A 16,964-nucleotide genomic window follows, 5' to 3' on the forward strand; every position below is an offset into this window, starting at 1 on the left:
GCTTTAAAGCTCACCTTGAAACTTCTGCTCTGCCCTGCAGTACTTCGCCACTAGAAGTCCTCAGTCTCTCAGGTTATCAGCCTACTTCCTGTGAGCCCAGGCTGTCATCAAACTGAGCACTTCTCAGTCCAGATGGATGGACTGCCCCCTCTATAGAATAAGAGGAAAGACCTGTGACATCATCAGACTGGCCTGATGACTGCGGGAAAAAAAGTTATGTATAAGGTTTTTTAAAAAATAAAACAACCGAGGGGAGGCAAACCTGGAGTTCCGCTTTATTATTTTTTTAAATTAAAATATAACTTGCATTGATTTTTTTTGCCTTTGGTTCAGCTCTAAGTAAGCTTAATGTCAATATTTTGATATTGGCAGGAAGTTTCTCACATTTGAGTTGGCAAGCTAAAAGTTTGAAAAATGTTTAGGCAAGTAAACATGTTGCATTTACAGGCTTCCAATGAGGAGGAGGAGGAGGATGAAAATTTCAGACTGGAAGTTACAAAGGAGCACAGCCAACCTGGAAAACTGAAATTAAGTTTTGAAGAACTGGAAAAGCAAAGAAGAGAAGAGGAGCATAGGAGAGCAGAGGAGGAATCCCGGAAGAGACTGGAAGAGGAGAGGAAGCAGTTTGCGGAGGCAAGGAAAAATATGGTACGTCTTCAACTAATTTGCCAGAATACTGCATGACCAAAATTCTAAAACAGGCTTAGAGACTGGGGGATGTGCGTACCTAAACTGTTATAGAATTGTCCATAAAATTATAAAACTATTTTTTTACACTTTTTAAAAAAATCTTAACAGGTAACAAACTTTTGGAGCTGTACTGAAAAAAAAAGTCAGACAAAGGGCAAAGGGCTAGTCTCCAGTATTGACTGTGGTCTTCCTGCAGCTGCACTTTCCCTATTACTGACTACCAAGTCATTTGCTGCATTGGGGTTTATTTACTAAAGCTGGAGAGTCCAAAATCAGACTCCCTTCTGCATAGAAACCAATCAGCTTCTAACCTCAGCTTGTTCAATGAAGCTTTGGCAATGAAACCTGGAAGCTGATTGGTTTCTATGCAGAAGGGAGTCTGATTTTGGACTCTCCAGCTTTAGTAAATAAACCCCATTGTGTCCCTGTTTGAAGGTGGCGATCATGGTATAGGCAAGGCTTTGCTTTCTCATTTCAAATCCTCCAGCAGGGAGAATGGGAAGCAGCACATCTTCAAATCACTGAAAACCAGCAGACCAAAGTAGCAGTGCTTTAGTATTTCACTGCAGCTATACAGTTATTAGATTGCAGGCACAATACGAAGTGCACTGTTAACTTTCATGATAGAGTCAAGATAAAACATACATTTTTCAGGGTACTGCTAAGGCACAATTACCACTTCTAGTTCCCTGTAACATAGCAAACCATTTGACAAAGTCATACACAAAACAGTCTTGAAAGTTGTTTAACTGCTTCCTATCCGCCCTATAGCAGAAGTACTGCTACAGGGTGCGCAAAATTACGTATATATACAGTTGCAAGAAAAAGTATGTGAACCCCTTGGGATTACGTGGAGTTTTGCATGAATTGGGCATAAAATGTGCTCTGAACGTCATCTAAGTCACAACAATAGAAGAACACAGTCTGCTGAACATAATACTACACAAACATTAGATGTTGCCATGGTTTAATTGCACATAACATGTAAACATTCACAGTGCAGGGAGGAAAATGTATGTGAACCTTTGGACTTAATAACTGGTTGACCCTCCTTTGGCAGCAATAACCTCAACAAAACGTTTCCTGTAGTTGCAGATCAGACCTGCACAACGATCTGGAGTAATTTTGGACCACTCCTCTTCACAAAACTGTTTCAGTGTAGCAATATTCTTGGGATGTCTGGTGTGAATCGCTCTCTTAAGGTCATGCCACAGCATTTCAATCGGGTTGAGGTCAGGACTCTGACTGGGCCACTCCAGAAGGCATATTCTGTACTGTTGCAGCCATTGTTTTGTTGAATTACTTGTATGCTTTGGGTCATTGTCCTGTTGCATCACCCATCCTCTGCGGAGCTTCAGTTGGCGGACAGATGGTCGTACGTTTTCCTGCAAAATGTCTTGATGAACTCTGAAATTAATTTTCCCATCAATGACAACAATCCGTCCAGGCCCTGAGGCAGCAAAGCAGCCCCAAACCATGATGCTCCCTCCGCCATGTTTTACAGTGGGGATGAGGTTTTGATGTTGGTGTGCTGTGCCTTTTTTTCTACACACATAGTGTTGTGTGTTCTTCCCAAACAACTCAATCTTGGTTTCATCTGTCCACAGTATATTTTGCCAGTAGTGCTGTGGAACATCCAGGTGCTCTTTTGCAAACTTCAAACGTGCTGCAATATTCTTTTTGGACAGCAATGGCTTCCTCCGTGGTGTCCTCCCATGTACTCCATTCTTGTTTAATGTTTTCCTTATTGTAGATGTGTCAACAAAAATGTTAGCATGTGCCAGAGATTTCTGTAGGTCTTTAGCTGACACTCTGGGATTCTTCTTTACCTCATGCAGCATTCTGCGCTGTGCTCTTGCAGTCATTTTTAAAGGATGACCACACCTAGGGAGAGTAGCAACAGTGCTAAACTTTCTACATTTGTAGACAGTCTGTCTTACCGTGGACACATGAACATCAAGGCTTTTGGAGATACTTTTGTAACCCTTTCCAGCTTCATGCAAGTCAACAATTCTTGATCGTAGGTCTTCTGAGAGCTCTTTTCTGTGAGGCATGGTTCACATCAGACAGTGCTTCTTGAAACCAGTAAACCCAAAACAGGTGTGTGTTTTTTAAGGGCAGGACAGCTGTCAGCAACACATCCAATATCATCACACTGATTGGAGTCAAGGTTGGCTCACTCCTGGCTCCAATCAGCTCTGGGAGAAGTCATTAAGCTAGGGCCTCACATACTTTTTCCTCCCTGCACTGTGAATGTTTACATGTTATGTGCAATTAAACCATGGCAACATCTAATGTTTGTGTAGTATTATGTTCAGCAGACTGTGTTCTTCTATTGTTGTGACTTAGATGACGTTCAGAGCACATTTTATGCCCAATTCATGCAAAACTCCACGTAATCCCAAGGGGTTCACATACTTTTTCTTGCAACTGTACATGATTTCGCATTTCCAGGTAGGGGGCGCGCGTGCCCTACCCGTGCCGCCATTCACGGCTGCGGCTGTCAATCACCGGGTCCCGGCCAGTGATTACTCGCCGGCGCCTGATGATTGCCGAGCATCTCCGACGGGGGAGAACTGTTTGTAAACAAAACAGTTCTCTCCCCTGTCAGCTCCTGCACACTGCTTTGCATGACTGTGCACTGATCACTGTGTTGGTGTCACTGGGGATGTCAGCGACACCAAGTCAGTTCCCCCAGTGTCAGAATGCCCATCGCAGTCCCGATATTAGTCGCTGACCGCCGCCATTACTAGCAGAAATAAAAAAAAAATCCCAGTATAAATATACCATTTGTAAACTTTCACATAATTAATTTACACGTATTGGTTTTTTTTTTAGCAAAGACATGTAGCAGAATAAATTCTGGCCTAAATTTATGACGAAATTAGATTTTTTAAATTTTTTACTGGACATGTTTAAAAGAAAACAGTCAAAAATAGTTTTTTTCTCAAAATTGTTGCTCTTTTTTTTATAATGCAAAAATAAAAACCGCACAGGCGTTAAAATACCACAAAATGAAAGCTCAATTCATGGGAAAAAAGGACATAAATTTAATTTGGGTGTAGCGTTGCATGACCGCTCAATTGTCAGTTAAAGTAATGCAGCGCCGTAATGCAAAAAATGACCTGGTCAGGAAGGGGGGGGGGGTAAATCCTCAGGAGGGCAAGTGGTTGCCCAGAGATAATGTTTACTAGGAATGGCAAACTAGCATTTTTGGGGCTACCTGCGACCCTTCATGAGGGTTCACATTTCGTAACATATTGCACCGATATTTAGGGTGTAACATGTTACAGATGCAGCAGCCCCCGTTCACCCCTCCCCCCAATTGTACCAGCAAGCGGGGGATCTTTCCCCACACTTCCTGTCACAATTTAAAAAACACGTGGCCTTCCGGGGCTCTTCACCCACCGGCCATGCAATTCATTTATTTACAGAGTTCTGTGAATGGGAGAACTGCAAGTAGCAACAGCCTTTGCAGCTGTCGGCTTGTAGTTCTCAATGATCTACCACGGCGCTGTTGAGCACTCTGGGTAGTTCATTGATGCTTCCTGTTATTGTGTAACTGCTTGCTTATGCGAGGAATGAGCAGACAGCTACACTGAGAGTCTGCAAGAGTCCTGCATTGCACCTGCGATCTGCTGATCGCGGGTGCAATGATTTACAGCAGTGGTTCTCAACCTTCCTAATGCCGTGACCCTTTAATACAGTCCCTCATGTTGTAGTGACCCCCAACCATAAAATTATTTACCCAGTAATTATAATTCATGAGTGTCGTTATACCTCCAATACAGATGCTTTCAACACAGCAGCTGCTTTCAACACAGCAGCTGCTCTTTACACATCGGAAATATGTGTTTTCTCATGGTCTTAGGGGACCCCTGTGAAAGGGTCGCTCGACCCCCAAAGGGGTCACGACCCACAGGTTGAGAACCACTGATTTACAGGCTCCTAGTAAAAATAAATAAATAAATGCACTTTTTTTTTTTTAACCTGCATAACGATATGCATTTATTATTTTTTTTTACAAAGGTGAACTTATCCTTTAAGTTCATAATTCTGGTGCTAACAATTGCACTGAGGAGGCAACAGCGCTTTTGGGTTCATCTCTTGCTCACGCAACGGATAGCCAAAATATAGTACGTTATTTCTACTATTCAATCAAGTTTGTATCATTTTAACATAGTGCAGAGGTGAATAACACCAATTGAAGGCAAAGATATCTCCCTAGCTGTTGCGTTGTCATTCTTGGCCAATGCCATCCAAGGACAAAGAATACATATGCAGCACATTATACTGTGCCAAATTGCTTAAAAAGTAATATTTCCAGAAGATTTGTAATGGAAGCCTTGACTGTAACCCCTTTACGCATCTAACATCATATAGGTAGGCCAGGCAAATTAATGCTATTTCTTGTTCCTATCAGGAGCCAGATGAAGACAACCTGCCACTCAGTAAAACAACATCTCAGGAGACACTTTCACCAGGTAAACTGGAAATAAACTTCGAAGAGCGCCTCAAACAGAAGATGAAAGAAGAGAAAAGATTAAAAGAAGAGGAAAAAAAACAAAAGTTGGAACAAGAAAAACAAGAATTTGCTCAGCTACGGCAGGAGATGGGAGAGGTACACTACTTCTTAGCTATTAGTCCTAATTATACTATGAAGGCCTGTACCATTTTCCCAGTATTCACATCAGGACTCTTACACAAGGCAACACCAGACACCAATGAAAACAGAACTATGGCTTATAAAAACGTGCTGCAGTACATTTACAATTTTCTGTTAGTCTCCTTGAAAAGTCCCACAAATACTTAATTTTACAGACACCTAATATGGCTTCCTGTGATGGACACCCTCTAGTCTGTGCTGTCTTACACTACCATTGGAAGAAAAAAATGTTGCTGGGGTTTTGGCCTTCAGCATTGTTACTACTAATTCACACAACTGTAGCTTGTCAATCAGCACCTGGCCATACCTAGTGAAGCCCACTGCTTTCTGGATTGACATCACTGACTCCGACACCTTCCACTGTAGGCTACAATGTCTGGAAGGGGGGAGCATATGATGCACAAGGTTTGGAGTAGTCAGGCTTGTGTATTATATGGTAACTGGCTTTGGGACTTGTTTAGACTTTGGACAAAAACATTTACATGTACTTTAAGGCTCCATGTACACGGGACGTTTGCAAAACTCTTCTGAACGATGGAAACTGACTGCTGGAAAATGTAGGTTAAAAAACGTCTGTTTATCTGCGTTTGCATACCGCGTTTGTGAGCATTTGTATTTAGAAGCGTTTTTTTAAGATAAACTCAGGAGACCTTCCAAAATGCCCAGAAAAAATTAACTATTTCAGACACAGAAATAGAGAGAGCAGAAGCAGAGAGAGCAGTATGTGTTGAGATTAGCTGTCTTTTCTGGTTGTATTCACTATGGTTCCCATCATGAGCATAATGCAGCACGTTCTACCATTTTTTCCTGCAAGCAAAACCTGGAACTGACTGTGCTGGTGTACCGGGCCCATTTGAAAACATGGAAAACGCTTTGCATGCATTTCTGATGATGAAAAATGGCTCTGGACAGCATTTATATAAGGAACAGTTAAAAAACGCTTCTAAATGCAAACGCTTATAAACACGGTTAGCCGCGTTTACACACGTTTACAAGCAGTTGAAACGCTGATAAAATCTACGCAAATTTGGTGCATTCAAAAAAACGTCTGTAAGCTCAACGGCCTGTAAATGACGATGTGTACATGGACACATAGGAAAACAGGGAGAGTTCAGGGGCTGCTGAAAAAAAATGCAGAAAAGGTCCCGAACAAGAGTTTATCAGCTGCAATGCACAAGAACCCTAAAGCTCTGCTAGCTGAATATGAGAAAACAATACATTCATATGAACCTTTAATATATACTGACGTAGAAAAATAAGAACTTTAACTTACCTGTAAATTCATATTTTGGAATACAGTACAGAAAGCAGGGTGAGTATCCATAGACCCTAGGTTATAGGCTTGTATCTTCAGGTGATTTAACACTGGCAAGCTTTTTGGGGTCACACTCCCTGGACATCTTCCCTCTATAACTCTACCCCACTCCGTGTATCCTCAGTTTTGTAGCAAGCAATGCAGAGTAACACAGGAATAGAAGGGAGGGTGGCTTGTGTATTGTACTGCATTCTAAGATATGGAATTTACAGGCAAGTCAAACTTTCTTAATCGCACAGTACAGGCCACAGGCTGAGTATTTACAGACTCTGGGATGTCCCCAAGCAATGAAAGAGAAGGGCTAGCAACAACTAGGCAAACAGAAACTGTGCCAACAAGCCCATCAACAAGAGTCAACAGACCCAAATTCAGAGTGCGGATGCAACTTTGTGGCTAAAAGCTGCATCTGCAGAAGACTAATGTCTCCCTGGAAGAACTTTGAAAACACAGAGGACCAGGTAGCAGCCTTACAAAGTTCAGCAACTGAGGCCTGATGTTGGGAAACACCCACCGACCTGGTTGAGTGAGCGTATATATACTTATAAATAAGTGCAGAGTTTTGGCTTTTAGAGTGTAAGCTGTGGTGGTGAGTTAATTTATACATCTAGAGATGGTGGACTTGGAAGCAGGATGTCCTTTACAAGTTCCTGAGAGTAGGTAGAATAGGGAGTTTGTCATCCTGATGGAAGCTGTTGCTTTGAGGTAGACTCTGAAGGCTCTGACTAGGTCCAGGCAGTGAACAGCAAATTCCTTTTGGTGCTTTGGAAAATAGAACCATGTTCTCTTTGAGGTGGAAGACTGATACCAGCTTGGGAAGAAAAGATGGTCGGAGGTGTAAGACTACCTTTTTTATGATGAATGAGGAATTGCTCCTTACAAGAGAGGTGCTAGCTCAGCGATATGTCTGGCAGATGTGATGAGTGGCAGAAGTACCTGTGGAAAAAGACTTTCAGTAGTAAATCTTATTGGAAATGGCTTTTCTTTCTTTTAGTAAAAGTATAAATAACAGAGACAGAGTCTGCTCTTTCTCTTAAGATCACAGCTTCAACAGCCAGGTCATTAAAGCCAGAGAGTTAGAAGCAGGATGGAGTATGAGGCCTTAGGACAGGTAAGGCCTGTTAAGAAGAGGCCAGGCATCAGCTCCTAGAAGTCTAAATATGTCTGTGTATCAGGCTCTTCTGGACCAGTTTGGTGCAATGAGAATAACCAGTTTCTTCTCTTGCTCTGAGCCGAGGTAACTTTTTTGTTGAATCTAGAGGCCACAATACTGTATCTACATCTGGGATTCCCCATCTCTGGCATATCAGGTTAAAAATGTCAAGTTGAAGGACCTTTTCCCTTGCTCCAGGTTAAGGTAATCCGCCTTCTAGTTGTCCACTCCTGGTATAGGAGACAGCAAAGATCACTGGACAGTATTTTCTCCATCCATGAGGTGATGTGGCTTACTTCCTTCAAGGGTGCATGACTCCTAGTGCCCCCTTGGCGATTAATGTAGGTTACAGCTGTTGCAATGCCTGACTGCACTCTGATTGAGTGTCCCTGCAGAACTGGGGTCCAGTGTTCGCTCCGAGTTCTAGGATGTTGATGGGAAGTTTGACCACGTTCCCTGAACTGTGAGGGATTGGAATACTCCTCCCCAGCCTGAAATACTGGCATCTATTACCACCTTCCAGTGATATGGCAGAGACAATGTCCTCATTGTTAAGGCTAGTAAATTCCTTGCTTGGCTGGATAGGAGCATGGGTAGGTTTAAAGAACATGCATGTTCCATATCAGCATGATGTTGTGTTGGGAGTGGACTCAAAGCAGGCTACCATGAGACCCAGAACTCTAATTGAAAATCTCACAGCGGGGTGTCTCTTTGACCTTAAGTCCTGAACATGAATTGTGAGACAGCATTTTGTTCTCTGGAAGGAAAACCTTTGCTTGGGCTATGTCTAGAATTAGGCCCAAGTATTCCAGACAAAGAGAATGTTACGGAGCAGATTTCTGATAGCTGATCACTCAGCCAAAAGTCTGAAGCATCTGAAATTTCTTGTGGACTTTTGCAGATAGCTGGATGGGAGATGAGTCCTTCAGAAGGATGCCATTCAGAAAACCTGTGCCCTGGAAGTTCTGAGTTCTTAGAAAGGCAAGAAGAGGTGCAAGAATTGTTGTGAATAATCTGGGGGGTAGAGGATAGGCCAAATGGCAGTGCAACAAACTAGAAGAGATATTCTAATGCAATGCATATAAAGCATTGATGATGTGAATAAATGGTAATAGGCAGATAGACATTTTGAAGTCTAGAGATGCCAAGTATTCCCTGTCTCAGAGAGGCAATAACTGACTTTGTGTATTTTATGTGAAATGTTGGAAAATAAAGGTATTTCCTTTAGGGATTTTAGGTCCAGGATAGGATGGATACCCTTGTTGGGCTTTGGTACTGTGAACAGGTTTAAATAGAATCCTTTAAACCTGTCCTCTAGAGGTACAGGAACTAATCGCTGGGACAAGAGATGGTTCAGGTAATGTTCAAATATGACTTTCTCTGGCAAGAATTTGGTTGATTTGAAAGAAGAAAGCAGTGAGGGGGCTGAGTTTTGAATTCTATTTTGTACCCCTTTGAAACTGCAGATTGAACCCTCTGCTCTGGGATGTCTGTAACCTACAGATCGGCAAATTTTAACAGATATCCTCCCACTCTTAGAAGTGAGGGCATCCCTTCACTTAGGAACAGGGCTTCGGGAAAGTCTTGATGGACTTTGTGGACAGTCTTGTGCAATAAGAAAGGCTTAGAAGTTGATGTTTGGGTTGAGCATTGAGGTGCTATGCGTTTTGAGGAATTTGAGGCTCCTGAGCAAGGGAATTTCTGAACTTTCCAATGTGATAGAACCTTTTCTCCTGCGACATCTTTAACCACTTGCTGACCGCCATACTTATGTATACAGCCTGCCAGCAAGTGGCTATACTAAGGTCATGGCTGCAGCTTTGATCTTGCTATCATTTTTCACAGCCGGCGATCTGCTGTCTAGTAAAAGTGGTCTGGGTGGCTCTACAGGCTCTAAGTAGGACCGCACTCCTATTTGAGTCTTGACATGTTTGGCATCTATTCACTTGGCACATCATCATCTTTTATATTTTGCCAAAAAATGGGTAGGATATTGTGTTTGTGTGCACTAAAATTAATTTTAGTGTATTTTTTTCCTGGCAATTTGTGTTTGATAAATAGCTGTGCAAGTATTTTGACATAAAAAATTGTAACATTCACCATTTTATTCTTCAAGGTCTCTGCTTTCAAAAAATGTATAATGTCGGGGAGTTGTATTTTTTTTTTTAGCAGAAAAAGCTGACTTTAACGTGCAAAAAATTTAAAAAAAATGCCCCAGACAGCAAGTGGTTAATGAATCTGTCATGTGCCTTAAAAAGATGTCCTCCTTCAAAGGGCATACATGTGATGTTTCTTTTACAGGCAGCTTCAGCTGACCAGGATTTGAGCCAAAATATTCTGTGCATGTGAATGGAAATCACGGCCATTCTGGAGATTTGTATCATAACTTTTTCTAGGGCATCCACACAAAGGAGCAGGGCAGTAGGTAACTGCACAGTTAAAGTACAGTCCTGGAATAAAGGATCGTGTTGGTTGTTCATTGCCCGAGTTTAGATAGCTGCAGTTGGGCAGGCAGAAATAGCTGCAATAGCTGGTTGCAGAGCTTGGCCTGAAAGTGTAAAGAGAGCTTTAAGAGTGTCTCAAACTTCCTACACACAGGCTCTTTTAATGAAGGAACATCTTCACTTGGAGCAGTGAGATATTTAAGACTGAGACAAGTGTCTACCACAGGAACAGACCACTTCTTCGTAAAGTCTTTTTTCCCTGGATAGAGCTTGGCAATGATCTTTGGAGGGGTGAAAATCTTTTCTGGATTGACTCAATTATCAAACTACCCATTCTATTTGTTCGTGAATAGGGAAGGTCTTTTTAGAATCAGCAGGTCTCTTTGTACCCAAACAAGCAGAGGTTCAAGTGCAACAATTCAGAGGCTTTTTTGCTTAGCAGAAGTGAGCATAACAGTACTCACAAGTCTATTGCATGAAATCAGGTGCATTGGAGCACAGGGGGGTAAGAAATCCTCCATGGCCTCCTCTAACACTGCTTCTGGGTCCTCTGTATTTCCCTTCTGTCTGCCTCTTCTAAGGTGGGCAGATCAGGATTTCATCCAGGTAGACTGTGAAGCTGGAGAAGTCTGCCATTATTGAGCCCTAATCAGTGATGGCTGTATTAAAGCTGGTAATTGCCAGAGGAATTGACATGTAGAAAAATCTGCCTTGGCCAAGTAGACCACTTGTTGCATGCTTTAGCTAGAATCAAATACAGAGGACAGTGTTAAAATCGGTTTCTGCTCTGGTGCAAGGGAAGCTTTGTCACTATGAGATTGTGTGGCCTGCTTCGGCAGAGCGTATGTTCACCTGAACTTTTGCAGTGACTCCTTTTCTCCTGGTTTCAACTACTACTACGGGTGAGGGTATTCTTGTGGGGTAGGGTTCAGAAATGGAGCAAGTTGGGTGCAGCCCACACAGAAACCAGTGCCTGCAGCAACATTACAGGCTGTCTCCATGGTGTGGGGTATGGTTCCCAAGGTTTTACTGATTCTGGATGCACTACTTCTATTATCGTATTAGAAGACAGCGAGGAGTTGAAGAATCCAAATAACAAATAATAAAGTAGTTAAAGTGTTACTAAACCCACAACAGTAACCTGTCTGTATATGCAGTAAAGTGTGCTCGTTATACTCACTGTGAAACATAAAGGGTTAATTCTTTGCATTGTGTAAAAGTGCACGTGATCCTGACTTCACTGATCCTCCCTTTTTCAGTGTCCCCCTCTTATCTCCTGATAAGACATAGTGTGTGGAGTCACTCTGCACATGCTCACTTTGGTGTGTATTACTAGTGGGTTTTTTTTTGTTTGGGAGAGTGCATGTGACCAGCACAGGGCCAATCAGCACTGTCCAAACAGAGGTCAGGGGTTCTGCATCCTTTTAGAGCAGAATGAAAACTCCTCCTACAAGCTTTAACCAGTGCTCAGCTGGAAATCACAAGACTGCTCTGTCGTTGAGAAAAGGTATTTAGCACTTTATATTTACTAAAATAATTGCACTTCCATGTTCTGTGTACTGTGGGGGACCAGATATAGTGAATGCAGGGTCCTGGGTTTGGTAACACTTTAAACAAGTAATTTCTCCATTAGGGAAAAGTTGTCTAGTACCTTGGGACACTAGGCAAAAACTGAGGACTCATGCAGTGGGGTAGGATTTTAAGGGGACATCCAGGGAGTGTGTCCTCAAAGCTTGTTCATGTCCAATCACCTTATTATACCAGCCTGTAACCCAGGGTCTATGAATAGTTAGCTTGTGTCCTATACTGTATGTGTAAGATTTAAAGGTGGTTTTAGTCCTGAGAATATATGCAGATCAAACTACAAAGTCCCTTTAAGAAAGATAGTATTGTGTGGCAGGTGAATAGTAATGGGCCATGTGATGAACAAAGCCCTGGCGTCAAATTGGACTTCCAAGCATATGTTCCAGATATGCACAGTACAAAAGGTAGTGCTGAGGTGGATGGCTCGATACACACAAGTACCTTGAATGTGAATTTCATCTGTCCATGTTTACATGTGCAGTTCCTTATCTGTATTACTCACGCCAGCATTCCTTATTCATAATATTGTCAGTCATTCTGAATTTTACCCCACTGCAAGTATACCTGCATTACAGTAATGCATCACAATGTGTTTTTTTAATTAATCGTAGTGTGGTGGGCAACCCATTTAAACAGTTAATCTGCTCCAATGCAACTCATGTTGATGCACAGTATCATCAGGCTTGCTAGTTCTTAACACTGACAGTTTTTCTTTGTTCAACCAGTGCAGTGAACAAAGAAAAAACTGATTGATGTACCAACATAAGCAATTTTAGTGTGGCAATCTGTTACTTTAACGGTTTCTTTTTTTTATTCAGGAAGAAATAAATGAAAGCTATGAGGTATTAAGTAGAGAGTATGAAGAACTGATTAAACTAAAGAGGGCAGGATCCATTCAAGCCAAAAACTTAAAAAGTAAATTTGAAAAGATTGGAAAACTAACAGAAGAAGAAATACAGAAAAAGGTGGAAGAGGAAAGGTTAAGAAGAAAGGCTGAGGATGATGAACTGAAAGAAAGGGAAGCTGAACATTTTCATGAGGTCAGTTGGTTGTAGAGGATGTGGCTTGAAAACAAATCCATTATAAATCTGTGATAATGCTGCATTCTCATGACTATAGTTCTAGTTTACAAAGAAACAGTAGTCAAACGCTATTTCTGAGATATAAGAAGGTAACTTTATTCATGTTTCAGGATGAAGATGTTGATGTGAGGCCAGCGGTGAAGAGCCATGCCCCATTCTCACATAAGGTTAACATGAAGGCCCGGTTTGAACAAATGGCAAGAGCTAGGGAAGAGGAGGAACAGAGGCGAATCGAAGAACAAAAGCTCTTAAGAATGCAGTTTGAGCAGCAGGAAATTGATGCTGCTTTACAAAAGGTACCATAATTAAAAAAATATTGCAGAGGAACTGCAATATTTAAAAATCAATGTAAAGGAAATCTGTAGGCTGCCAAATGCTAATACTTTGGGCTTTAGCACTTGGATTCACGGACCCAGAACTATCAGTTCTGACCTTACCTGCTGCATAGCTCAAGGTCAACCATTCAAAGAATGGAAGCCACAAGATCAACATTTACATAAACTTTTAAAACTTGATAGTTCTTTTAATATTTCCAGCCATACCAAACAACTGGGCAAATATAATCTTACTGCTGGGTTTTTAAAGTTATCACCTACTTGGACTAGCGCATTGCAGATTACATTTACCCAAACTGGTGCAGCTGTGCATGGTAGCCAATCAGCTTCTAAATTCAGGTTGTTCAATTAAGGTTTGGCAATAAAACCTGGATGCTGATTGGTTGGCAGAAATGCATCAGATTTTGCACTCTCCAGTTTTGGTAAATAACCCCCATTGTGTCTGTACTATAGACAAGTACTGAAAACCAGGAAGGCATCCGGTCCACATGCCTGTCAGAATACATTCGCTTTACTAGGTACACTTTGCTAGTACCAAGAAAAGCTCCCCCACACCATTACACCACCACCAGCCTGAACCGTTGATGCAAGGCAGGATGGATCCATGCTTTCATGTTGTTTAGGCCAAATTCTGACCCTACCATCTGAATGTCGCAGCGACCAGTCTGCCCATTCTCCTCTGACATCAAGGCATTCTTTCCAATTCTTAAGCTCGGTTGGAACATCAATAAGTTGTCTTCACCATGTCTACGCACCTAAATTGCATTGCTGCCATGTGATTGGTTGATTAACAATTTGTGTTACCAAGCAATTGAATCTATGCGTTCAGTCGTATCCGACCCTTGGCGATTGCATGGACCGTCACTCGTAAGCGACTTTTTCCATGAATTCTCTTAGCAATTATTTTTACAGGGTAGGTTGCCTCTTTCCCCAAACCCTACTATGCAGGAGATCCCGCATGGCCGGGGATGAAACTAGGACAATTTTAGACAGGAGCCAAGCAATTGAATAGGTTTACCTAATAAAGTGGCCGGTGAGTGTATATTATACTGCAATCAGGCACTATAAATCAAACTACTGATAGCAATCTCTGCATTTGTTCAGCTAATTGCTGCCCATCCCATTGTGAATATTCAATGTGGGCATAGACAATTTCCTTAACCACTTGCCCTCCAGAGGATTTACCTCCCTTCCTGACCAGGCCATTTTTTGCATTACAGCGCTGTGTTACTTTAACGGACAACTGCGCAGTCATGCAATGCTGCACCCAAATGAAATTTACGTCCTTTTTTTTCCCCACAAATGGAGCTCTCTTTTTGGTGGTATTTGATGGCCTGTGCTGTTTTTATTTTTTTGTCCTATAAACAAAAAAAGACCATCAATTTTGAGAACAAAAATGCTATGCAGAGCCATCCAAAGCAGTGTGCAGGAGCTAACGGGGGATCCATGTTGTTTATACACAGGTCTCTCCCCCATTGGAGATATTTGGCGATCACCGGGTACTGGCGGGTAAGCACTGGCCGGGACCTGCTGATTGACAGCCAAGGCTGCGAATGGCAGCGCAGGTATATATACGTGATTTGTGCGCACTCGTGCCGCCCTGTAACAGTATTTCTGCTACAGAAGCGGTTAAACATGCAGAAAATAAAACCAGCCTATCAAAATCATGGCCTAGACCCCTCTCCTGTGACCGACGTGTTATTGCTTTCTACCTATGTTAGCAAATAAGGAAATGTAAAGATGAAAGTGATACCAAAACTAAAAACATTTTTTTTTTTTAACCTTCACACATTCCTTGCATTAAGGCAGCGGTCAGCAATCTGTAGATCACAGCCTGGGCTTGCTGACCTGCCAGCCCAGAACATCAAACTGAGTGCAATGCAGAGGCACTACTTGTAAAGTTGAAGCTGTAGTAGGGAGCAAAAGCCGACTAAACCGATACCTCATTTGTAGTGCTGGCTCCTCTCCCATGCGGAGCAATACTCTACCTCTTATCCCGGCTTGCAGTCTCCAGCGTTGGAGCAGCAGGAACGTAGATCTTCAGGTCAGTGTGCAGCAATACATTGGGCATAATAGTATAAAGGGTGCTTTCACACAGATGCTTTGCGGTTTGCCTACACCATGGGTGCAGTGTAGCTGCAGCTTTTCTGAGGGTTAGCTGCACTGACAATTCTATTATATCCTGCAGGTTTGGTACACTTTATAAAAGCACACCACACCTTCAGGATATAACAGAAGTCTATAGCAAAGCACAGCTAACCCAGGAAAGTCGCAGATGCACTGCAATGCAGGGAAACCACATGCACATCAGTATTAAAGCAGCCCAATAGGGAGCTCAAGGCAGTAAGGGTTCTTTTACAGTTGCAGTTTGGGGGGGTAGTAAAATCCTACAGTTAAGATTTGTTTTGCTTCCCCTGCCCCACCCGCACCCCCTTTAGCTGCAGTGATCAGGGGTGTACACATTGCAGCAGGAGGTAAATGTCTTGTCATAGTTGGTGGGAGTAGCACATGCCAAACATGAACCATTCAAGAGAATGAGGCCTCTCTGCAAGTGCCCTGCAACCTTCTGTACTACAGCAAAAAAAGGGGTTAAAGCAGACATCATTGTGTTGCTTTCTTAGTACCCGATTTAACCCCTGGGACCCCACAGAAGTATGCAGTTGCAGGGCACTTGCACAGTGGGCCCATTTACTGGGTCATGATTGGCAGGCAGTAGCACCCACTAAAAGCAACAGGGTGTTTAATTCCTGTTGTGTGCACCTTTGGCTGCTACCTCAGCAGCTAAGAGGGATAGGGAATGATTAAACAGTGACTCAACTGCAGGATTTTTCCACCCCCAGCTTTACATGTGAATGAGCCCTAAGGGTGCCTCTGCCAAATGCAAGGGTTCATTCACAAATGCAGCAGGCACTGCTGTTACTCTGGAAAGCGATCTGAATGTGTTTGACAGGTGGTGAGGAGGCGATGTGTTGCCTCCTCACCATCTGCTTTAAAACCATGATTGCCACGCTATTGCAATGTGCCCAGTGATTTTTGACTCCTACCACGCTGTTCAGGTAGATCTACACCTCTTTAACCACTTGCCACCTGCCCTAAAGTAGAAGTACTGCTACAGGGCAGCACAGCTGCACAAAATCTCACACACACACACACATATATGTGTATGTATGTGTGACTTGCATTTCCGGCTAGGGGGCGTGCGTGCCATGGCTGGGGATGTCAATCAACGGGTCTCGATGAGCTGATAGGGGAGACCTGTATGTGAACACAGGTCTCTCTCCTTTCAAGCATGGACATGCTGCTTTGTACAGTGCCTTGAAAAATTATTCATACCCCTTGAAATTTTCTATTTTGTCATGTTACAACCAAAAACAAACATTTTATGTGACAGACCAACACAGAGTTGCACATAATTGTGAAGTGGAGGGAAAATGATTTTCAACATCTTTTACAAATAAATATCTGAAATGTGGCATGCATTTGTTTTCAGCCCACTTTACTCTAGATACCCCTAACTAAAATCTAGTGGAGCCAATTGCCTTCAAAAGTCACCCAATTAGTAAATAGAGTCCACCTGTGTGTAATGTAATCTCAGTATAAATACAGGTGTTCTGTGAAGCCCTCAGGTTTGTTAGAGAACATTAGTAAACAAACAGCATCATGAAGGCCAAGGAACACCCCAGACAAAGCAAGGATAA

General features: G+C 42.4%; 1 protein-coding gene across 5 annotated transcripts in view; it reads left to right on the forward strand.

Moving 5' to 3' along the window:
- Nucleotides 1-16,964, forward strand: part of NEXN (nexilin F-actin binding protein) — a 77,920-nt gene that overhangs the window by 57,313 nt on the left and 3,643 nt on the right. For all 5 annotated transcript variants that reach the window (XM_089692194.1, XM_089692193.1, XM_089692196.1 and 2 more), the window contains 4 exons: nucleotides 448-648; nucleotides 5,114-5,311; nucleotides 12,668-12,889; nucleotides 13,042-13,227. In XM_089692194.1, coding sequence (XP_089548320.1) covers nucleotides 448-648; nucleotides 5,114-5,311; nucleotides 12,668-12,889; nucleotides 13,042-13,227 — 807 coding nt within the window. The remainder of the gene's footprint in view (nucleotides 1-447; nucleotides 649-5,113; nucleotides 5,312-12,667; nucleotides 12,890-13,041; nucleotides 13,228-16,964) is intronic.

Source organism: Staurois parvus, unplaced genomic scaffold (assembly GCF_062004578.1).
Source record: "Staurois parvus isolate SC_StPar_1 unplaced genomic scaffold, SC_StPar_1.0 ptg000578l, whole genome shotgun sequence".
Taxonomy (NCBI): Eukaryota; Metazoa; Chordata; class Amphibia; order Anura; family Ranidae; genus Staurois; species Staurois parvus.